This window comes from Myxine glutinosa, chromosome 6 (genome assembly GCF_964187855.1).
Source record: "Myxine glutinosa chromosome 6, kmMyxGlut1.1, whole genome shotgun sequence".
Lineage (NCBI taxonomy): Eukaryota > Metazoa > Chordata > Myxini > Myxiniformes > Myxinidae > Myxine > Myxine glutinosa.
In genome coordinates this window covers 113,311,362-113,336,038 of record NC_136266.1, presented here as the reverse complement: position 1 = coordinate 113,336,038, position 24,677 = coordinate 113,311,362, and the positions used below count along the sequence as shown (strand labels likewise).

General features: G+C 43.6%; 1 protein-coding gene across 3 annotated transcripts in view; it reads right to left on the bottom strand.

The window, feature by feature from the left end:
- Window positions 1-24,677, bottom strand: part of CLSPN (claspin) — a 136,569-nt gene that overhangs the window by 102,051 nt on the left and 9,841 nt on the right. For all 3 annotated transcript variants that reach the window (XM_078780408.1, XM_068120885.2, XM_078780409.1), the window contains exon 3: window positions 14,690-14,866. In XM_078780408.1, the coding sequence (XP_078636534.1) occupies window positions 14,690-14,866 (177 nt within the window). The remainder of the gene's footprint in view (window positions 1-14,689; window positions 14,867-24,677) is intronic.

Below are 24,677 nucleotides of genomic sequence, written 5' to 3'. Positions count from 1 at the left end.
GTGGCCAATGGATTGGCAGGGAAAGACCCCGGGTAGTGTAAAGGGTGTTAAAGTCATTTAGAGGATAGTTAGGATGAAGGATCTCCTCGCACCATCTGCATCCACTCACCTGAGGTGACAGGTACTCCACACCATGCCAGGTTGTTTGATTATTTTTTATGATGCAAATGTTTGGATTGTGAGACGCATCATGACGTGGGTGTGACATTGTGCTTTGATGTTCCATCTCTTCCTCCTTATGAGGATTGATGATGAATTTGGTGATGGCAAATTTTGAAGTAGAGGGATTGTGGAGACGAATTTGGTATAGGAGAAATATGGGGAAGACGTGACAGTAGCGACGGATTGGTAATGTGTAGATTTTGTAAATATGGGGTAAGGGCAAGGGTAGTGTAGGTGACAGGGGGGTGACGTACGGTAGGGACGAGCTTTCTCACTTCGCCCTCCGTACGCATTTCGCCTTGCATTGCCTTATTGATGTGTACCCTTGTGACCTTACCCCTCGCTCATTTGTCTTTCCCCTTTTGTCTCCCACATGACCTGTGCGCCATTGGGTGCCGAGGGGAGCGTGCGTGAGTCCTCCATTGTGCGCCCGGAATTCCCAGAACCAGCTGTCTGCATCGATGCACCACATTATGGACCACATGTCTGTGGCCGAGCACCACCTATGGACCCCATGGGTTGGGGCATGGCCCCTCTGCTGGAACCGGCCATGAGGGCCCGAAATCTTGCTGGCGGACCTTGGCCACAGGGCACCGATGCCCCACAGGTGAACCACACGTAGTCGGCCCTGTGGGCCATAAATAAAGAAAATAAAAAGGACACATTGGGCACACTTTATTGCAAATAGGCCGCCAGTAAGAAAAGCAAAAGAAAAAGACATCTGGAAGAACAAATGATAATAGCCAGCAGAGGGAGCCGAAGAGCAAGAGATCACCTGCAGGGTTAGGGGTTGTTGATTTATTTTTTATTGTTGAACACTGATGAACTATGGTGACTGCACCGATTGGTGCTTGGGTGTGTATTGGTGCGTTTTTGGGTGCTTTAATGGTGCATTGATGCAGAGCAGACTGTCTCCCCCCCAGAAAGAACAATCACAGGTCCTGGGTTAGTCTTGTAAATAAAGTAGCGTCAATTGTAAATAATGCTTCCCACCGTCAGTGTATAGTTTGAAGACAATTCCGCAATTCGGTTAACTGTGGGCGTAAGTCTGTTAGGCAGGGTGCAATGGAGCAGCGGGACACATTTATTTATGTTTTAAAACTGTCGCACTCAGGGTCAGGTTAAAAGTAGAGGGAACTACACCTACGTGTCACACTAAATAAAAGTTGTAGGCCCGGGACGTGCCTAAGAGGAGGAGGGTGCAGTGTTGCGGAGATGAGGACTGTATTTTTTTGATTGTGTGCTGTATTATTATTATTATTGTTTATTCTGCGCCCCCTACCTCCGGAGCTGTGTAAAGGTGAAAGGGCATCCCATAATTAGTCCACAAGCATACACGTCAGCCAAATAATAGAATACCCCTGTTTGATAGTTATCTCTTATTCTGTGTTTTAGGGTAAGGCTGTGTCTCCCATTAATTGAAGTACTCCATTGCACCAGTGAAAGAGAATAGATCCCCTTTCATTCCCATCCCCAAAATCTCCATTCCCTTTTACATCCCCTTTCGTCATTGCCGAGCCTCGATTCCCAATTACCTCCCCTCCAAAACCACCATTGAACATGTGCTCGAATCGGAGAAGAAAGGCGTGCCCGCCCGTCGTCATCAAGGGCGGAGCCAGAGGGTCGCGCGACCAACCAGGGCCGAGGTGAGCACCCCGATGGGCGTGTCCAAAAGGCCGGCGGCTTAATCGCCGGAGGTGCTATAAAAGGCGCGCACGCGAGTGAGTCGTGACAGGGTGGTGAGGAGTCAGTCAGTGGAGTCGGTGGTCAGTTGGTTGCGTTGGTTGCGGTGAGGAGTCGGTGGTAAAGAGTGAGTGGACCAAGAAAGAGTTGAGGGTTTGGAGCAGACGAGTCGGACAAGGCCTGGCAAAGCACGCGACGTCCACAGCAGCCACAACAGCAGCTTGGGGGCCTGAAAGGCGGATTGGAGCAGGGCCGTGAAGGAACGGCGGCTGCTAAACGCGCCGGTTGTGCTGCAGGACCCCCTTGGACCTCCCTCTCCCTCCAGCCATCCACCTCCTGCCATTCCATCCTTCTTGTGTACGTGAGTTTGTTTTGTTTGTTCTGTCCTGGGTTAATTAAGTCTGTATAAGCTAGTATTTTCACTGTGTCACCTGCATCTTATGTGCTTGTAAATAAACGTGACTACTTTCTTTTTGCTTCTGTGTGTAAATAGTCAATAAATTCAGTAGTATTTCCAAACCTTTCTTTGCCTTCGTTTTCCTCTTTGCATTCGTCGTTTTAGTCTTTTCCCTCATTGAGCAGCCGCGGTGCGATCTGGTCAACGTCGGGTGGAATCGGGTTCTAATCGGGGAGTAACTGTTCGGTCGCGGTTGGACCATCCGCTCGGCCCATCATACCATCTAAACCGCGATCAGTAACAATATATATATATATATATATCTACATACATATATACATATATCTACATACATACATATATATATATACATATATATATATATATACATATATATATATATATATATATACACATAAATATATATATACATATATACATATATAAATATATATATACATATATACATATATAAATATATATATACATATATACATATATAAATATATATATACATATATACATATATAAATATATATATACATATATACATATATAAATATATATATACATATATACATATATATACATACATATATATACATATATATACACATATATACACATATATATATATATATATACACAGTGAAACCTTGACTTACGAGTTTAATTCGTTCTGTGACCGAGCTCGTAACTCAATTTGCTCGTTTCTCAAATTAAATTTCCCCATTAAAATGCATTGAAATGCTATTAATCCGTTCCAGCCCGCCAAAAACCACACCAATTTTTTTTTAAATATACAGTATATATAAAAATATCTCGCGCTTTATATTTCACCTGTATGCAGCATACAAGTTGGCAGGATGGCCTGGACTGGAGGTACGCACACTTGACTCTAAACTGTCCAGCCTGGGTTTGAATCCCGACCCAGCTATAACCTGTCATGTCGGTGTTTCACAGGCAGGGTGATTCATCAATGTGTGTACCGCTAAACTGGGCGCCCCGTTTGTGTCCCATTAGTTGTTGGATGTTAAGGATCTCACCGTGTTTTCCACAAAGAGAAGGCGAGCTATTGCCGGCACTCTGAACAAGTTGTGGCCTGGCATGCTCTTCTCCTCTGCCGTTATATACGTCCTCCTCGGCATCTTTTTCCAGAAGAGCCCTGTCTCGTCACAGTTGAAGATTTGCTGGGGGATGTATCGTTCGGCTTCTATCAGTTCGGCAAAAGTTATAATAAAATCTTCAGCTGCCTTCACAGCCGAGCTTGCTGCCTCACCATGCCTGACGACGGAGTGAATGCCGGTCCTCTTCTTAAAATTATCAAACCATCCCCGACTGGCTTTGAATGACTCTTCCGATGCCTCGTCCGTTGATGTTCCCGCCGCCTGCTGCACCAAATCCCCGTAAATGTCTCGGGCCTTCTCACACATGATGCTCTCGGTCACGGTATCTCCTGCGAGCTGCTTCTCCGTCAACCACACAAACAACAACTTCTCCATCTCTTCATGGATAGAGGTCCGGAGCTTTGAAATAATCGTAACGCCCTTGGCTGGCGTTATAGCCTTTATCGACTCCTTCTGCTTCAAAATCGTACATATCGTAGAAGTACTACGATCGTACTGCCTCACCAAGTCGACAACACGCACACCTCGCTCATGTTTTTCGACGATTGCGTGTTTTATATCCAAGCACATCATCCTCTTCTTCTTCTTCTCAGTACTGCCCTTGGCACTCAATTTCTTAGGACCCATGGTTAAAACTAAGAAATTTTCCAAAACAACCAAAATGCGAAAACAAAGCAGCAGCGATATACGGCAGAGATGCTTGCACGGCAAGATAACCACGTGACCGGAACCCACCTGGTGGCGGGTGGCGTAAGCTCATAACTCAGATCTCGGCTCGCATCTCAAAGCAAAAAAACCGCCCGAGCGACGGCTCGTATCTCGGAAAACTCGTAATGTATATATATATATATATATATATATATATATATATATATATATATATATATATATATATATATATATATATATATATATATATATATATATATACAGTGGAACCTTGACTTACGAGTGCCCCAACTTACGAGTTTTTCGAGATACGAGCCGTCGCTCGGGCGGTTTATTGCTTTGAGATGCGAGCCGAGATCTGAGTTACGAGCTTTCGCCACCCGGTCACGTGGTTATCTTGCCGTGGAAGTACAGTATCTCTGCCGTATAGCGTTGCATTTTTGTTTTCGCATGTTGGTTATTTTGAGTTTACGCCACCAGGTGGGTTCCGGTCACGTGGTTATCTTGCCGTGCAAGTACAGTATCTCTGCCGTATAGCGCTGCATTTTTGTTTTCGCATGTTGGTTATTTTGAGTTTACGCCACCAGGTGGGTTCCGGTCACGTGGTTATCTTGCCGTGCAAGTACAGTATCTCTGCCGTATAGCGCTGCATTTTTGTTTTCGCATGTTGGTTATTTTGAGTTTACGCCACCAGGTGGGTTCCGGTCACGTGGTTATCTTGCCGTGCAAGTACAGTATCTCTGCCGTTGCACTTGCCGTGCAAGTACAGTATGTGAAGGCAGCTGAAGATTTTATTATAACTGAGAAGAAGAAGAGGATGATGTGCTTGGATATAAAACACGCAATCGTCGAAAAACATGAGCGAGGTGTGCGTGTTGTCGACTTGGTGAGGCGGATGTGAAGGCAGCTGAAGATTTTATTATAACTTTTGCCGAACTGATAGAAGCCGAACGATACATCCCCCAGCAAATCTTCAACTGTGACGAGACAGGGCTCTTCTGGAAAAAGATGCCGAGGAGGACGTATATAACGGCAGAGGAGAAGAGCATGCCAGGCCACAACTTGTTCAGAGTGCCGGCGATAGCTCGCCTTCTCTTTGTGGAAAACACGGTGAGATCCTTAACATCCAACAACTAATGGGACGCAAACGGGGCGCCCAGTTTAGCGGTACACACATTGATGAATCACCCTGCCTGTGATTCACCCATGACAGATTATAGCTGGGTCGGGATTCAAACCCAGGCTGGACAGTTTAGACTTTAGAGTCAAGTGTGCGTACCTCCAGTCCAGGCCATCCTGCCAACTTGTATGCTGCATACAGGTGAAATATAAAGCGCGAGATATTTTTATATATACTGTATATTTTAAAAAAAATTGGTGTGGTTTTTGGCGGGCTGGAACGGATTAATAGCATTTCAATGCATTTTAATGGGGAAATTTGATTTGAGAAACGAGCAATTTGAGTTACGAGCTCGGTCACAGAACGAATTAAACTCGTAAGTCAAGGTTCCACTGTATATATATATATATATATATATATATATATATATATATATATATATATATATATATATATATATATATATATTGTTACGGACCGCGGATAAGATGTTGTGTTTGCCGAGCGGATGGCCCCGCGGCTGTACAGTTACCCCGACTAACCCGATTCCCGAACGTTGGCCGGATCGCGCCACAGATATTCAATAGGGAAAAGACTAAGGCGACACGGATGTGAAGAAGAAGCAGACAAAAAGGTTGGAAATACGAATATAATTTATTTGCTATTTACAGGCTCAAAATAACCAAGGAAGAAGGAAAGATAAGAAAATAATTTACAGAAGATATTAGACACAGTGCAACGCTAGCTTATACAAACTTAATTAACCCAGGGACAGAACAAACAAGGACAGACTCACGCGGGGAATGATGATAGGACTGGCGGGAGATGGATGGCTGGAGGGAGAGGAAGGTCCAAGGGTACTGCAGCACGATCAGCAGTGCCGTTTCCTCAAAACTGCCGTCAAGGCCCCAAACTGCTGTTGTTGCTGCTGTGGCCGCCGCTGCTGCTGCTGTGTCTGCTGCTGCTGCTCTGTGTACGTCGCGTGCTCTTTTTCCCGGACTCGTCTGGTCCAACCACACAACTGAACAACATGCTTGCTTCTTGCCCAACTCTCTTGCTTGGTCCAACTTTGGCGAGCAAGGCGACGAATAGCAGGCTTTGTGCTTCCCTGGACGATCTCCCTTTTGGACAAGAATCGCTGCTGGATGATCTCTTTTGGACAAGAATCGCTGCTGGATGATCTTTCTGGATGATCTCCTTAATGTTCTCTCTGGATGTTCTTACACAGTACCTTGCGCGCGCGCTTTTATAGCGCCTCTGGCGATCAAGCCACCGGCCTTTAGGACACGCCCCTCGGTGTGCTCACCTCGGCCCTGGTTGGTCGCGCGACCCTCTGGCTCCGCCCTTGATGACGACGGGCGGGCAACGCCCGTCTTCCCCGACCCGAGCACATGTTCAATGGTGGTTTTGGAGGGGATGTAATTGGCAATCAAGGCTTGGCAATGATGAAAGGGGGGTGTGAATGCGATGGCCGGGAATCTACTCTATTTCACTTGGTGCAATGGAGTGTCATCTTAATGGGAGACAAGGCCTTACCCTAATACACATAATAAAGATATAACTATCAACCAGGGGGAAATCTATGATTGGCTGACGTGTATGCTTTATGGACTAATTATGGGACGCCCTTTGACCTTTACACAACACTGGAGGCAGGAGGGTCCAGAATCAAGCAATAATTCACAACAATTTACTACAATACAACACAATAAAAAAAACACAATCCTCATATCCGCAACAATATATATATATATGTATATATATATATATATGTATGTATATATATATGTATGTATATATATATATATATATATATATATATATATATATAATATATATATATATATATATATATATATATATATATATATATATATATATATATATATATATATATATATAGTTGTGGATATGAGAATGGTTTGTTTTTTTTGTTGTTGTTGTGTCCATTGTTGTAAAATATCGCCCTCCTTGCTCCAGTTATGTATAAAGGTCAAAGTGCGTCCCGTAATTAGTTCATAAACACCACACGTTAGCCAATCATAGATTTCCCCCCTTGTTGACAGTTATATCCTTATTATGTGTATTAGTGTAAGGCTGTGTCTTCCATTAATTGAAATACTCCATTGCACCAAGTGAAATAAGGTAGATTCCCTTCCAACCCCCCTTTCGTCAATTGCCAACTGCATTTGGCTGTTGTCTGCAATTGCCGCCATTAAGCGTGGTCAGCTCGGGGAAGAAGGGCGTGCCCGCCCATCGTCATCAAGGGCGGAGCCAGAGGGCCGTGCCGACCAATCAGGGCCGAGGCGAGCTGACCGATGGGCGTGTCCTGGACACCAGCGGATTGATCGCCTGAGGCGCTATAAAGCGCGCGCGCGAAAGCCGAGAAGTTGTTGTTGGACCAAGCAAGAGAGAAAGTGGTTGTTGGACCAAGCAAGAGAGAAAGTGGTTGTTGGACCAAGCAAGAGAGAAAGTGGTTGTTGGACCAAGCAAGAGAGAAAGTGGTTGTTGGACCAAGCAAGAGAGAAAGTGGTTGTTGGACCAAGCAAGAGAGAAAGTGGTTGTTGGACCAAGCAAGAGAGAAAGTGGTTGTTGGACTAAGCAAGAGAGGGAGAGGTGAATTAAAAGAGTTGCGCCAAAGGTTCCAAGAAGGAGTTGCGCCAGAGAGGATCCCTGAAAGAGCAGCGGCACGCAGCAGCTTCAGCCACAGCAGCTTCAGCCACAGCAGCTTCGGGGCCTTGACGGCAGTTTCGAGCGGGGCCGCGAAGGAACGGCGGCTGCTAAACGCGCCGATCGAGAAAGGGCGGCGGCTGCTCACCCCCGACCCGACCGTGCTGCGGTTCCAGCTGAACCTTCCGCTCCCTCCAGCCATCCACCTCCTGCCATTCCTGTCATCATCTCCCGTGTAAGTGTGCTTGTAGTCTGTCTTTTGTCTTGTCCCTGGGTATAAGTAAGCTTGCATAGTTAAGCTAGTATTTTCACTGTGTCACCTGCTTTTTCCATTTTCCCTGTATATAACCTTGACTGCTCCTTTTGCTTTAGTGTGTGTAAATAATAAATCCTGTTACTCTTCTGTACGTCTTCTTCTTCTTCCTCTTTACATTCGGTCGCTTTAGAGGTTTCCATATTGAATATCTGTGGCGCGATTTTGGCCAACGTTCAGGAATCGGGTTAGTCGAGGTAACTGTTAGGGCCGCGGCGCCATCCGCTCGGCAAATCAACATCCTAGCCGTGTCCGTAACAATATATATATATATATATATATATATATATATATATATATATATATATATATATATATATATATATATATATATATATATATACATACATACATACATACATGTATATACATAGATAGATAGATAGATATATATATACACACACACACACACACATCATCATCATCAGGCATTTTAAGGCCATTTTCCCTGCAAGAGCGGGGGTTAGCCTTGCGGTCGCCATGACAATGTTCTCCATTTTGCCCTATTTTCTGCTTCTCCCCTTGTTAACGCCCTTGCCCGCATTTCTTCTTCGACCATCTTTAGCCAAGTCTTTCTCGGTCTTCCCCGTCCTCTACTTCCTTCTACATTCATTCCCATCACTCTTTTCAACCAGTCACTTTCATCCTTCCTCAACACATGACCAAACCATCTCAACCTGTTTCTCTTCACAGCATCCATCACAGGCTCTATTCCCATCATCTTTCGCAATTCATCATTTGTCTTCCTCTCTCTCAACGATACTCCACACATCCACCGAACCATTCGCATTCGCAGCCTTCGTTGCTGCTCTACGTTCATTACCCATGTCTCACTCCCATAAATCATAACACTTCTCACACATGCAGCATACACCTTTCCCTTCAGCTTCAATGACACTCCCCTCCTCATCAGCACGCCACTCAGTTCCCGAAACTTCATTTTATATATATATATATATAAAAGCAACCTATATATATATATATATATATATATATATATATATATAAAAGGGTTGGCGTCAGGAAGGGCATCCGGCCATAAAAACATTGCCTCAAAAAGAGAACCATAACAATTACAACTACATATGGGCAGGGTACAGCCCGAAGTACCCCGTGGGGGACCCCACTTCCTCTCGTCAAAACTCAAGGTGGGGAACCCGATCGAAGCAAGGGTGGAAATCATTCCATTTATGACGACGAAACGTCCGATGCCCGACTTGGAGATCGGTTTCTGAGATTTGGGACATGGAATGTAGGGACAATGACAGGGAGATCAGGAGAAGTGGTGGAAGTATTAGTCAGAAGAAGAGTGGACATATGTTGTGTGCAGGAGACGAGATGGAAGGGAAGTGGTGTGAGAATGGTGAAGGGCAGGCAGGGACAGAAATACAAGTTTGTGTGGCAAGGGTGCCCGGAGGGCGTGAATGGTGTTGGTGTCCTGTTTTCTGAGGAGTTTGTAGACAGTGTGGTGAGTGTGACTAGAGTGAGTGAAAGGTTGATGATGGTGAAAATGATGATTGGAAAGCTCTTGGTGAACATCATCTCGGGATATGCTCCGCAGGTTGGTCGGAGCGATGAAGAGAAGGACAAGTTCTGGTGTGCAATAGAGAAGCTGATGGAAAACGTGAAAGATGAGGAAGTTGTTGTGGTAGGAGGAGACCTAAATGGATATGTGGGAAGGAGTATGGATGGTTTTGACGGAGTTCATGGGGGTTACGGATATGGTGTGAGAAATGAAGAAGGTGAAAGGATTTTGGAGTTTGCTGATGGAGCTGATTTGTTGATTTGTAATACTCAGTTCCAGAAAGAGGATAATAAGCTTGTTACAAACACGTCAGGTGGGTCGACGACAACCGTTGACTACCTGCTGGTGCGTAGGCGAGATGGGGGCACCTCCGGGACACAAAGGTGATCCCGGGGGAGGAGGCTGTTTCACAGCACCACTTGGTTGTCTGCGACATAAGGGTGAAAGGTGCGGGGAGAGCTCGGCGGGTGAAGTACCAACTTCACCCGCCGGTGTGGTGTGGAGGTTGAAAGAGGTGACAGTGAGGGAGGCATTAAAAGAGAGGCTGAGTATGGTGGAGGATGATGTGGTTGAGCTTGAAAGTGGTTGGATGTCAATGAAAGATAGTCTGTTGGGAGCCGTTGGTGAGGTATGTGGATGGACAAAAGGACCACCGAGGCACTCGGAAACATGGTGGTGGGATGATGAAGTTGGAAAGAAGATTGACGAGAAGAGGAAGAAGTTCAAGGAGTGGCAGAAGGCGAAGGGTATGGGGGCAGAAAAGGCAGAGCATGAAAGTTATAAGGCAGCCAAGAAGGCTGCAAAGAAAGAGGTAGCAAAGGCACAGGAGGCATGTAGGAAAATGTTCGGAGAGCGCTTGGATTCGGAAGAGGGTCAGAAAGCAGTCTTCAGGTATGCAAAGCAGATAGCGAAAGAGAGGTGTGATGTGATGGGGGTGAGTTGCTTGAAGGATGAAGTGGGCCAAATCGTTGTGGACCCAGATGGAATTAAAGGAAGATGGAAAAGATATATGGAAATGCTGTTGAATACAGAGAATGAATGGGATGGCAACATAGAGACTAACCCAGTTTTAGGACCGGCAGAGAAGATAACTGAGAAGGAAGTTGAGGAAGCGATAAAAGCAATGAAGAGTAGAAAAGCGGGAGGGCCTACGGGAGTTGTGGGAGATATGTTGAAGGCAGCAGGAAGTTGGGGTGTGAAGAGAATGGCAGAGATCTGTAATCTGGTGGTGAAAGGAGGTCGCATTCCAGTAGATTGGGAACTGAGTACCCTCGTCCCTCTATACAAGGGGAAAGGTGACCCTCTGGAGTGTGGCTCGTACCGAGCGATAAAGTTTTTGTAGCATGGAATGAAGGTATTGGAAAGAGTGTTGGAGAGGAGGATAAGGAAGAAGGTGAAGATCGACGAAATGCAGTTTGGATTTATGCCAGGAAGAGGAACGACAGACGTGCTCTTTATTGTGAGGCAGTTGCAGGAGAAGTACATGGAGAAGAGGAAAATGTTGTTTCTTGGGTTTGTTGATCTGGAGAAAGCATTCGATAGGGTTCCACGCGAAGTATTGACATGGGCATTGAGGAAGTTAGAAGTGGAGGAATGGTTGATCAGAGTTGTGATGGCAATGCACAAAAGAGAGCGTACAGCTGTAAGGACGAAGGACAGGAACAGTGGTGAGTTTGAGGTGAAGGTGGGAGTGCATCAGGGGTCGGTACTAAGTCCACTACTATTTGTAGCTGTGATGGAGGTGCTGGCTCAGAACGTAAAGGAGGGTTTACCGTGGGAGTTGTTGTATGCAGATGATCTGGTGTTGATTGTGGAAAGTATGGATGGACTGAAGGAAAAGATGAACAAGTGGAAGGAATGTATGGAGACAAAAGGTCTGAAGGTGAATATAGGAAAGACGAAGGTGATGGCAAGTGGTAAAGCATGTGGTGAGGTGGAAAGAACTGGGAAGTGGCCATGTGCTGTGTGCAGGAAGGGTGTCCCAGTGAACTCCATTCAATGTACAATGTGCGCTGAGTGGGTTCATCAAAAATGTAGTGGTCTGAGAGGGTCATTAACCAGTGTGGCAGCTACATTCAAATGTAAAGTGTGCACAGAGGGAGCTGCAGATGGAGGAAATGTTGAGTTGGATCTTGGACACGGCGTGAAGCTGGAAGGTGTGAAAACATTTTGCTACCTCGGAGACATGCTGAATGGAGAAGGTGGATCAGACTCGGCAACGGTTGCTGGAGTGAGATGTGCATGGAGGAAGTTTCCGGAACTGAGTGGCGTGCTGACGAGGAGGGGATGTGCATGAAAGGAAAGGTGTATGCTGCATGTGTGAGAAGTGTTATGATTTATGGGAGCGAGACATGGGTCATGAATGTAGAGCAGCAACAAAGGCTGGAAAGGGTGGAAATGCGAATGGTTCGGTGGATGTGCGGAGTATCGTTGAGAGAGAGGAAGACAAATGATGAATCGCGAAAGATGATGGGAATAGAGCCTGTGATTGATGCTGTGAAGAGGAACAGGTTGAGATGGTTTGGTCATGTATTGAGGAAGGATGAAAGTGACTGGTTGAGAAGAGTGATGGAAATGAATGTAGAAGGAAGTAGAGGACGGGGAAGACCGATAAAGACTTGGCTAAAGATGGTGGAAGAAGAAATGCGGACAAGGGGGTTGACAAGGAGAGATACAGAAAATAGGGCAAAATGGAGAAGATTGTCATGGGGACCGCAAGGCTAACCCCCACTATCGCAGGGAAAATGGCCTTAAAATGCATGTTGTTGTTGTTGTTGTATCATCCTGATACCAACTGCAAAGCATGGTGGTGGAAATATTATGGTTTGGGGCAGCTTTGCTGCATCAGGGCCTGGGCAGCTCACCATCATAGAATCCACTATTAATTCTTCATTGTACCAGAGGGTGCTTGAGGATAATGTGAGGCCATCTGTCAGAAAGTTGAAGCTCAACCAAAGGTGCACCTTGCAACATGACAATGACCCTAAACATACCAGTAAATCCACCAAGGAATGGCTGAAAAGAAAGAAATGGAGGGTTCTGGGATGGCCAAGTCAAAGCCCGGATCTAAATCGCATCGAGATGTTGTGGGGGGATTTGAAACGAGCTGTGCATGCAAGAAACCCCTCAAACATCGCACAGCTGAAAGAATTCTGCATGGAGGAGTGGGCAAAAATTTCTCCCAGTCGATGTCAGAGACTGGTAGACAGTTATAAGAAATGCCTACTTGAGGTTGTTTCTGCCAAAGGGGGCAATACCACCTATTAGAGCCAAGGGTGTACTTACTTTTTCCACATGCGAAATTTGCATTTATGTTTATTTAAATTATACAATGGACTACAAAATGTAAATGTTTCATATTTGTTATATTATATCACCTTTATCTATCAATATTGTTGAAATGAAGATCAAATAGCTGTATGTTGAAATATGTTGAAAAAGTCAAAACTTTACATGGGGTGTACTTACTTTTTCACGTGACTGTATGTGTATATATATATATATATATATATACACATACATACATACATACATACATACATACATATATATATATATATATATCGTTCCATTTTCAATTGCGACTTACTACGATATTTGTATTGGTATTTTCAACTTACTTGCTTCAACTTATTTATTTAACGCCCCTCTTTCACTTCACCCCTCTTTCACATTTAACACCCGACCCCATTATTTTCACTTTTCGCCCAGTCTCAGTCCCCTTGACATTTAACCCTTGAACCCTGGCTTTCCTTGTAAAAATCATTGTCACCCCCACTACATGCATCTCCTGACCCCCAGACCCTGCTCTGACTCTCTCCCACCCTATGTCAACACTCGCCCCGGCCCCATCTCTCTTTTGCTCAGACTAAGGGTTAACGCCGGAAACATCACCTTCCCACGTCAGTTAACGCACCCTGTTGATTTTATCCATTGTTCTACCTGTCCACAGATGGAGAGACACTAGCCATCACGAGCATGACGAGTTCTTCATTTTACATTCAGCCATAATGATTTAATTAATAAAGCTTCGGCAAAATAGAAAGTACCATACTGCATTTCTTTCCAATGAAAGAGCAGAATACAAGGTAGGCAGGTCCCATGTGTACACATATGTACATGCATGCACACATACCACAAATGTATTTACGATATAATGGGATGTACATTTTAAATGCATTTCAAGAATGAGACTACATGGAAGCAAAGCAATTGAAACTAGAACGGAACTTCGTAGAGCACATACCTACGCCAGGCTGAACAGTTTAAGATTTTCATCCCATTCATAGGCCGGATCTGCTGACCTGAACCAAAATCTAATCGGCTTGTTCTTGTCATCTAACCAACTCATCGATCAAGTTGTCATAATCCGTCCACAACTTTTTGAGATATTGTGCTTTTTATCGTTTTGGCTCCATTTCTCAATGGTGAAGAATCATTTGTAAAAATGAAAAAAATTCTCGTATCTGGATTCGGATCTTCACCAAAATCGAATAAATTCTTCCTCGTCATACACTCAACCTGTCCACCACGTTTCATCTGAACCTTCCACAACTATATATCGTTTTTGGCCCTCTCAATGGTGAAGAAACACTTTAAAGATGATGGTATCCGAATCCAAATCCGGATCTTCACCAAAATTTAATCATTTCGTCCTTGTCACACACAATCTGTCCACCAAATTTCGTCCGAATCTGTCAACAACGCTTTAAGACATCCTGTTCAGAGACAGACAGACAAACAGACAGGGGTGAAAATATAAGCTGCGTCCACTTTTGGTGGCGGAGGTAAAGATTAAAGTGAAAGTATATGGCACAGGTAAGTAACATTATTTTATACAATAATAATTATAGAACTAAATATTTTCAATACGATCTAAAATCCTGATAAAGTTTATTTATTTAATAAATTCATACCCCCCTGGTTAACCCTCCCCCCCCCCCCCCCCGCCCCAACATATTCTCTCTTCCTTAAATTTAAAAGAAATGCTAACATGCTTTGTCTGACAATAATAATTATGTACCATTGGCAGTGTCTATAGGTTCAGGTTTCTGTGTAGATACTTGGCTTGTAGAGCCATTTCCTTCCTCATCGCTGTCACTTTCCTCAAGCCACAGCAGAGCCTTTGATCGCCCTCTCCTAGAATTTGAAGTAAGGCCATTCTCTTCTTCTTCTTCTTCTTCTTCATCATCATCTTCTCCTGCAGGTCATATCCAACAAAAATCATAATATGGAATGTGGAAACCGGGATAACACGATAAACATGATAATACAATATGTGGCAAATAGCAGGTGGACAAATGGTCATGCAGACAAACAAGAATGGTGAGTAGACAAATCACTGGGTAACAATAAGAGTTTTATCTTGACGTCACTTTTAAATAAAAGTAAGAATCAATGAATAAATTAAATAAATAAAGAGCAAGAGCAAGAGCAAAATTATAGTCGATATGGAAGAAGAAGACAAAATTTGTGATGAGCAGTGCTTTTGAATCAAAGCACTTGATTTTGTAAAAGGGAATAGGGGTGGGAAAATGAGCAAATTATAAAGTTTTGAAAGACCTGTCGTTCACCTTAAGTATACGATAAAAGTAAATTTGTATATACAGTCATCCCTCGCTATATCGCGGTTCACTTTTCGCGGCTTCGGTACATCGCGGGTTTTTCTCGCTAGTATATGTAAAATTATATCGCGGATTTTTCGCTATATCGCGGGATTTTGCGGTATAAATGTATTTTTATATACTATTATTTTAAATATTTTTGTGGTAAAATAAGCATTTTCTAGCCTAAAAAATTTAAAAACGTAAAAAAATAAGAAAAATACAGTAATTAAAACATATTACAAGAAATAAAATACTGTACATAGTGTACAGTAGAAGGGTAGACAAAGAGACAAAGAGTCGTGCGTATGGAAAACGCAGATTCGGCAGCTTCCACTTGCGCTAGTTACCCACGTAATGGGTAACTGTAATGCTCTTTCTGGCTGTGCAGTACATTCATCATCGTCATCACCTTCATCGTCATCAGTACTGCACAGCTAATTCATCATCATCTTCATCACGCAAGTTGTAGTATTGAAGAGCCGGGGCTCTTGCTTGATACGGACGAAATGACGGGCAAGACACAAACTCGTCCGAGAAGATATTTATTCTCAAAACCAACTCGGGAACACTGTAAAGCCCGTTTATCGGGCTGCATTATAAAGCACAACCAGAAACCGAAAGCCACGCCACGCTTCGGTGGTCACGTGATCAACAGGTGTAGCTGATTATACCCGCACGCGCGCCACACGCTTTGGCGGTCACGTGACCAGCCACTCTGGCGCCGGGATCCCCGCCGGTGACGTCACCGGCTGGAGCAAGGAGATTCTAATGCTGGTCTTGCTTGGGGAACCCATGGGTCGCTACAGTATCTTCAATGGTGAGTACCCATTAGAATTTTATATGTTGTTAAAATTACGTATGTTTAAGAGTGTAAAAAGTGTTTAAGAGTATAGGAAGTGTTTATAAGAGTATGGGAAAGGTTAATAAGAGTATGGGAAAGGTTAATAAGAGTGTGGGAAAGGTTAATAAGAGTGTGGGGAGGGTCATAAAGCTTTAAAATATATATAAATAATAAAATAAAAATATGGTCGCTACTTCGCGGATTTTCGTCTATCGCGGGGGGTTCTGGAACGTAACCCCCGCGATAAACGAGGGATCACTGTACACTACTCACAATAAGTTAGGGATATTGGCAGGTTCTTCGGTGTGGTTGATTTTGTGTATTAATTATGTTGAAAAAAGTTGTTGGTCCTAATTCTATGGTTATTAATGTGTGAAAAAACACAGCATTCTTGATTTCAATACCATAACCCTAACCCCTATAAAAAACATAAACTCACTCCCACAATATCCCTAACTTATTGTGAGTAGTGTATATTTACCTCTGCCATCCGAAGGTGGACAGAGGTTATGTTTTCACCCGGTCTGCTTCTTTGTCTGTTTGGGTGCAGGATATCTCAAAATGTTGTGGAAGGATTCAGATGGAAGTTGGTGGACAGGTTTGGTGTGTGAAAATGACGAATTGATTAGATTTTGGTGAAGATCCGGATGTGGATCCAGATACTAGAAGTTTATTAGTGATTCGTCACCACTGAGAGAGAGGGCCAAAAACGATATATAAAGCACAATGTCTCAAAAAGTTGAAGACGAATTTGGACGAAACTTGGTAGACAGGTTGGGTGCGTGACAAGGAAGAATTGATTTGATTTTGGTGAAGATCCAAATCCGGATCCGGATATGAGAATATTTTCAATTTTCAAAGTGATACTTCATCATCAATTGAGTGAGGAGGCCAAAAACGATAAATATTATGATACACTACATGACCAAAGTATGCGGACACCCCTTCTAATTAGTGGATTCGGCTGTTTCAGCCACACCTATTGCTGACAGGTATATATAATAAAGCACACAGCCATGCAATCTCCATAGACAAATATTGGCAGTAGAATGGGCCGTACTGAAGAGCTGAGTGACTTTCAACGTGGCACCATAATAGCTCAGTGACAGCCGTGAAGTGGTAGGCCAAACAAGCTCACAGAACGGGACCGCCGAGTGCTAAAGCGCACAGCGCGTCTGTCCTCGGTTGCAACACTCACTACCGAGTTCCAAACTGCCTCTGGAAGAAGCGTCAGCACAACAACTGTTCGTCGGGAGCTTCATGAAATGGGTTTCCATGGCCAAGCAGACACATACAAGCCTAGGATCACCATGCGCAATGCCAAGCGTCGGCTGGAGTGGTGTAAAGCTCGCCGCCATTGGACTCTAGAGCAGTGGAAACGTGTTCTCTGGAATGATGAATCACGCTTCACCATCTGGCAGTCCGACGGACAGGTCTGGGTTTGGCGGATGCCAGGAGAACGCTACCTGCCCAAATGCTTAGTGCCAACTGTAAAGTTTGATGGAAGAGGAATAATGGTCTGGGGTTGTTTTTCATGGTTCCAGCTAGGCCCCTTAGTTCCAGTGAAGGGAAATCTTAACGCTACAGCATACAATGACATTCTAGATGATTGTGTGCTTCCAACTTTGTGGCAACAGGTTGGGGAAGGCCCTTTTCTATTTGAGCATGACAATACCCCCATGCACAAAGTGAGGTCCATACAGAAATAGTTTGTTGAAATCGGTGTGGAAGAACTTGACTGGCCTGCACAGAGCCCTGACCTCAACCCCATCGAACATCTTTGGGATGAATTGGAATGCCAACTGAGAGCCAGCCCTAATCGCCCAACATCAGTGCCCGATCTCGCAAATGCTCGTGGCTGAATGGAAGCAAATCCCCGCAGCAATATTCCATCATCTCGTGGAAAGCCTTCCCAGAAGAATGGAGACTGTTATAGCAGCAAAGGGGGGGACCAACTCCATATTAATGCCCATGATTTTGGAAGGAGATGTTCGATGTTCGAGTGTCCACATACTCTTGGTCATGTAGTGTATCTAAAAAAGGAGTGGACGAGTTTTGACAAAACTTGCTCGATGCGTTGGTTAGGTGACAGGAACAAGTCGATTAAATTTGGTTCAGGTCTGAATCCAGATCCGGCTTATCAAGGGGTTTCCAAAACGCAAAAAAAAAAATCATCCTGGTGGAGGAATGCGCTCCACTGAGTGCCTTTTAGTTGTTTATTACTTTGTTGTTTATTACAATTTTTCAAGTGGCTAACCCCCACTCTAGCAGGGAAAATGGCCTTAAAATGCCCGTTGTTGTGTTGTATTACAATTTTTCAAGTATATTGGTCGGTTGTGTTTGTTATTCTGTCTATTTGTTTGTTACTTGCGAAAAACGAAGATTTTTCAAGTACATTTGTGGCCAAAAATATTGGCGCCCTCGCACTTTTTTCAAATAACTCACAATTTTCTCTAAAAATAAGTTGCAATTGACAAAAGTATTTGGTCTCCAAAATTCTTTATTTCACTGTTAATATTACAGAACCTTTGTTTTTGATTCAGACCTTAATATATCCTTTTAAATCAGAAAATAAAAAGAAATGGCATCGATAAAATTATTGACACCCAAGACTTCATATTTGGTAGCACAGCCTTTGGACAAAATAACTGCAGTCAAGCGCTTCCTCTAGCCACGAATGATCTTCCTACACCTCTCTACTGGCAGTTTGGCCCACTCGTCTTGTGCAAACTGCTCCGGTTCTCCCAGATTTTAAGGGTGCCTTCTTCCAACTGCTGTTTTCAGATCCCCCCACAGGTGATCAATGGGAGCTTCGATGGAGACCCAGCTTTCTGACACTGGGTTGAACATTGCGCTCCAAAATGCCTTGGAATCTCCTGATTTCATGATGCCATGCACACATTCAAGGCACCAAGTGGCAGAGGCAGCACAGCAACCCCAAAACATCACTGAACCTCCTCCATGTTTAACTGTAGGGAAGGTGTTATTTTCTTTGAAGGCTTAATTTTGTTTTCTGTAAACATAGAGATGAAGTGCTTTACCAAAAAAGTCTCATCTGTCCACAGGACATTCTTCCTGAAGGATTTTGGCTTGTTCAGGTGTGTTTTGGCAAACTCCAGTCTGGCTTTCTTACGTCTCTTTCTTACGTCTTTCTTATCTTTTCTCTTTTCTCTTTCTCTCTTTCTCTCTCTCTCTCTCGTGGGGTCCTCCTGGGTCTCCGACCATATAACCCACTTTCATCGAGTTGGCGACGGATGGTGTGAGTTGAAACTGTCGTACCTTGTCTCTGAAGGTCAGCTTAAATCTATTTGGCAGTTGATCGAGGTGCTTTCTCCACCATTCGAACAATCCTTCCATGCAATCTTCAATCAAGCTTTCTCTTGCGGCCACGTCCAGGAAGGTTGGCTACAGTGCCATGGGCCTTAAACTTCCTGATAACATTGCGTACGGTGGACACAGGAACATCTAGGTCTCTGGAGATGGACTTGTAGCCTGGAGATTGTCCATGCTTTGCTACAATCTTGTGTCTGACCACCTCAGACAACTCTCTGGTTTTCTTTCTTCTCTCCATGCTCATTGTGGTATATACAGCGACACAAAACAGCAGAATGACTTATTTTCTCCATTCAAACTGGTTGAACGAGTGATTTTTATATTGCAGGCAACTGCAAATCATCACAGGTGAATTCAATTCCAAGGTAAAGGTGAGTCACTTGCTTGAAATCTAATTATTTCTAACAACTTCTAAAAGGTGCCAATAATATTGTCTGGGACATTTTCAGATTTCTGTGTGGAATAAGATAGTCATTTTTTCAGCTTTTTTTTTCAACTGCAAACCAAAGAAATAATATGTGGATACCAAAAGATGTTTTAATTTCAACAATTTTCTGGAAGAAATGGGGCATTATCGTTCTAAAATACACCATTTGTGTCTGTCCATCTGTCTGATGAATTTTTGACGCCCATACATTCTGTCCTTACTTATCCAATCTCAACCAAACTTGACAGGTTGACCAAGGGTTACATAATGAAGGTTGTATCACATTCATTTGCCCCCCTCCCCAAGGGGGTTTTCTCCCCCGAGCGGGTTTTCCTCGCCATTGCCGTCAATGGGTTGCGTGTTGAGGTGTATAGCCGTATTAAGTTAGCTTTATCGTGGCGTTTTTCCAAAGAAGATTTATCGTGGCGTTTTTCCAAAGACGCTTTTAATAACAAAATTAATCATAATCGCATATTATTAATGTTATGACAAAACAATATTAATACTAATAATGTCCCACTTCCCTAAGGCGTTTTTCCTGCAGTGATAACGTGTTTAAAGAGCTTATTGTTATAATGGCGTTTCCATGTGAGCAACGACCTCTACAGGAAGAAAAAAATATTATGAACCACAAACACGTATAATTTCCTTTTTAAACAGTCACTAATGCTGTTTATAACACTAAATGAAGAAATTTGGAAGAATCCCGACATCCATGAAGTAAGGTTTACTTACAGAACTGAGCAAAGATCTATGGTACTCTATATAACCCACAAATGTTGAGTTCATAATATGGCCCTTTCTACCACTACCGTGGCATTTTTCGTGGCGGACTTTTGAAACTCGCTCCCGCTGTTTAATACGAAATAAAGGGAGGAAGACGGGATGTGCTCATTTAACAAGCAGCTAGCTAGCACTTGCCAAGCGAGCCGTTCCTTAACGGTTTTGGATGGAGTGCGTGCTCGAATGCAAGGAAGACTCCAGACCCCAAATTTTTTTTTAGTTGAATGCTTCTACATAATCTTTGATCAGTACATAACAACATCATCTAAAAAAAAAAAAAAAAAAAATCAACCCGCGAAGTTGTTTCCTTGTAATCCGACCTTAAATGTGCCAATAATAGACCATCGACGAAAACGCTTCTGCAAATCTTAGACCACGTGCCCGTGCACAGTATGACATCACACGAGGTGATCGGAGAAGCCGGAAATACTTTACAAATGGTTTACAATACAATACAATAGTGTGGAGTGTTCTAGTTATATTGTCCTGCATATCGGATTCTAAATGGTTTATAGTTGTGTTTTGTACGGGTGCAGCAAAGTCTCAGAGCCTTTTGTGCGAACACTGCATGAATTCCCAAAGGATGTTGGTTTGGCGGATGTGCTGGTTTGGCGGAGGTGTTGGTTTGGTGGCTTGTCATTGTACAATACTGTAAAGGTTTGTCACTGTACGATACTGTGAAGGTTCGTCACTGTACGATACTGTCAAGGTTCGTCACTGTACGATACCGTCAAGGTTCGTCACTGTACGATACTGTAAGGGTTCGTCACTGTGCGATACTGTAAAGGCTCGTCACTGTGCCCCTTTAAAGTATGTACGCAACCATAAATTGAGAGATTATGAACCCCCCTTTCATTCAAGAAAAACAATGGTATTATAATCATAAACACAGGCTCGAATGCGAGTGTACTGTCACTGTGTGTCCCCAAAGACACTTGCAATGCATAGGCCTAGGCCTACACTAAATCGTGAATGACGTTTGTGTCATGTATAAAATGTGGGCTATCCCCCTCCCACCCCCCCCCCCTCCCGGGATGCGAGCATAATTGTTTATGTATCGACTTATTTCAGGGTCTAGCGGAACATGCCTGCTATAAATATAAATAAATTGGCCAAAATTCTACGAAACGCCGACGTAGTGACGAGTGCATTTGTACACTACACTCAGTAGCTGCAGCCTGCGTGTCTGTGGCTACGCCATGATACAGGCACAAGGCGATCGTGTTTTTACCGTTTTATCGATCAAACAAAGTCACTACTGCAATAAGACTCGCTTCATATAAATATTCCTCGCATATTTAACCGAAACTATCAACAAGTAGGCTAGCCCAACACGTACCAGTAATCTAAATCTGCAAGCCGTTCAGCATCATCTTCGTCGTTTTCCACTTCGACCTCCAGATTGGCCTCTGGATCTTCGTCGACGTATTCCGGCTCAAACTGATATGGTTGAACACCAAATTCTCTCCGTTCTATATCAAATTCTTCTACAATACTTTCCTCAGCCTCCCATACGTATTCATCGGCTGAAAAGTCCGACAGATGGGAGGAAATATCGAGCGATTCGGAGTCAGAAACTTCTTCTTCTGCCATGTCTGCCATGTTTATGCACTGTGTGCACCGCGATCAGCTGAGATCTATACCTCGTGTGATGTCACAGTGACGTCACAAGGATTCCAGAAGTAGCTTTTTTTTTTTATCGTGCCTTTTTAAAAACGCATATTACGACTAATTTGGCGTCGAATTTTTTTTCCTTTTTAAAAATTCAACATTTAGTCAGGGATCCACAGGCTCAAAAGCTCAATAAAATGGGGTGGACCTGACATGGCATGCTATACTTTTTGTTTGTGTTTTTTCTATTAATTTGGACATTAAGGTCCGCTGAATGAGAGGTCTGCTCTGCTGGAAACCTTGCGGAAAACAATTGTGGCCATTTTTGTATATGCAGCCTTTATTTTTTGACCGAAAAATGTGAAAGATGTTTTTTTTCTTAAAATCCTCAGTGGGTTGTGTAGGCTGTCAATAAATGCATCCCAGATACACAGAACACATGTGTTGACAACATCAAGTTGAGAAATACACTTACAAAACCTTTCCAAATGATTTAGAATCATTTTTATGCAAAAGCGCCCCCAATTTTTTTGCATTTTTTCATTATTTTCATCTTTACTTCATTAGTAATCAACTATGCCCCGAGTTATGACATCAGCCAATGTGTCATTCTTTTCACCAAACATTATAGTCATTCCACAGTAAACATTCTGAAAATCAAACCAAAATCAATGGATCTGTGGTGATTTTATTACCCTTACGCTAAAAGATCCTAGAGACATACCGTATATTTAGCATCATGGTAGTTTATGTCCATTTTATTAAACATCCTGGCCAAGGCATCTTTTTTATTTTAACAGAACCCTGTGCCCCCAAAGAAAATACTTGTAACACAAGAAATACAAAACAGCAAAATGATTTTTTTTAAACAAAATGTACACAGGATGACAAGCCAACAAAACAATGATCGTTACGCAGCTGAATTTGGATAGATTAGTGACCAGTATGTAGAAAAAATGAAATTAAACTTCAACTGAACAAAATAATTGAACATAACAAAATAAAAAATTACTGGCAACAACGTCTGTAATATCACATGAAATTAACATTGCACTGAACAAAATAACTTATAATGTGTAATGCATGTCTCTGTCTTCGAGTGCGAGTTCAATCCCTGAACATTTGTTGGGGTCCCCGGTGCAGAGACATGCGATGACACACTTCACATTGGCTCTCGCACAGGAGCATCCTCGGGCACACATGCTTTTCTTGCAGTGACAGTATTTGGTGCGTTTGAATTCTGCAGGTTTTGCCTCCTTCAGCATCATGGTTGCCACCAACTTACCATTGACAAGCTCTCTGCCAAAGTTAGTGGCAGCAGGGAAGGTTGGCTGAAACATGTGTGCTCGCTTGCATACAGCCAACTGATGCAGGGCTCGGCGAAGGTGTAACTGGAAGGCATCTTCGGTAGGTGGAAGGCAACGCATGTCTCCTTTGATGTTACCAAAGAGATGGGCTCGCAGTGCATCCAAATTACCACCGAAGTCACTCCTCTCATACAGTGAGTGACACCATGTATTGCCTAGCTGCTGTCACAACATCTTCCTGAACATCCAGGCTTTCTTCAGGGTCACCGTATCTGCACAGGGGCAGAAGGTCTGCCAGGTGATCAACAGCAGTTTTGTAGGCGTGCCTTTTTCCTCTTCTGTAGAAATAGCTCACTGTGTCACATCCAGTCAGTACGTAGGTGCTGAGGAGCATGGATGTAAGATCTGCAGCTTCAACATCATACTTCACTGCCAGGGCTTCAGCGATTGCATGAGCAGGTAGGTAGATATCCATCTTCTTCACCCACAGCTCCTGCAGGCCATCCAGGTGTGTGATGTAGTTTATGCACATCATGATCACGTCTGTGTCAGTAGCCACCACTACAGCCCGTTTGTGGTGCAGTTGTTGTACTGTGTATGCAATGTGGGCAAACATCCTGGTATCTGCCTCCTCATGCTTCTCACAGGACAGTTCTGGAAGCTCAACCTGACAATCTGCTGACAACAGGACAGTGCGACCAGGATCACGGAAGATTCCACCAAGAATAAGTGTGCATCCTGCAGGAAGGTACTTCAGGTACTTTACTTGCAGTTCATGGAAGGTGCTGCTCCCAAGATGTTGGTGACGCCGGATGAATGCCATGGCATCTACTACCATTACAACAGGCTTGTCGGACGGTGGCAGTCTGTCCACTTCCCTCCATGAGCTACCAAGGGATGTCTTGATTGCAGCCAAGTAGTCGGCCTTGTTCCCTTTACGCATGGCATAACCTTGGTCAAGGGATGGATCTGGCTCAAACAGGGAGGCTGGGCAACTTGTCCACTCATGACTGAAGACCTCCACCTTCTTGTCTTCATCCAAGTCCTGCACAAAGTACAGGTTTCGGACAACTGCACTCTCTTCCTCGTAGACCTTCTTGGCT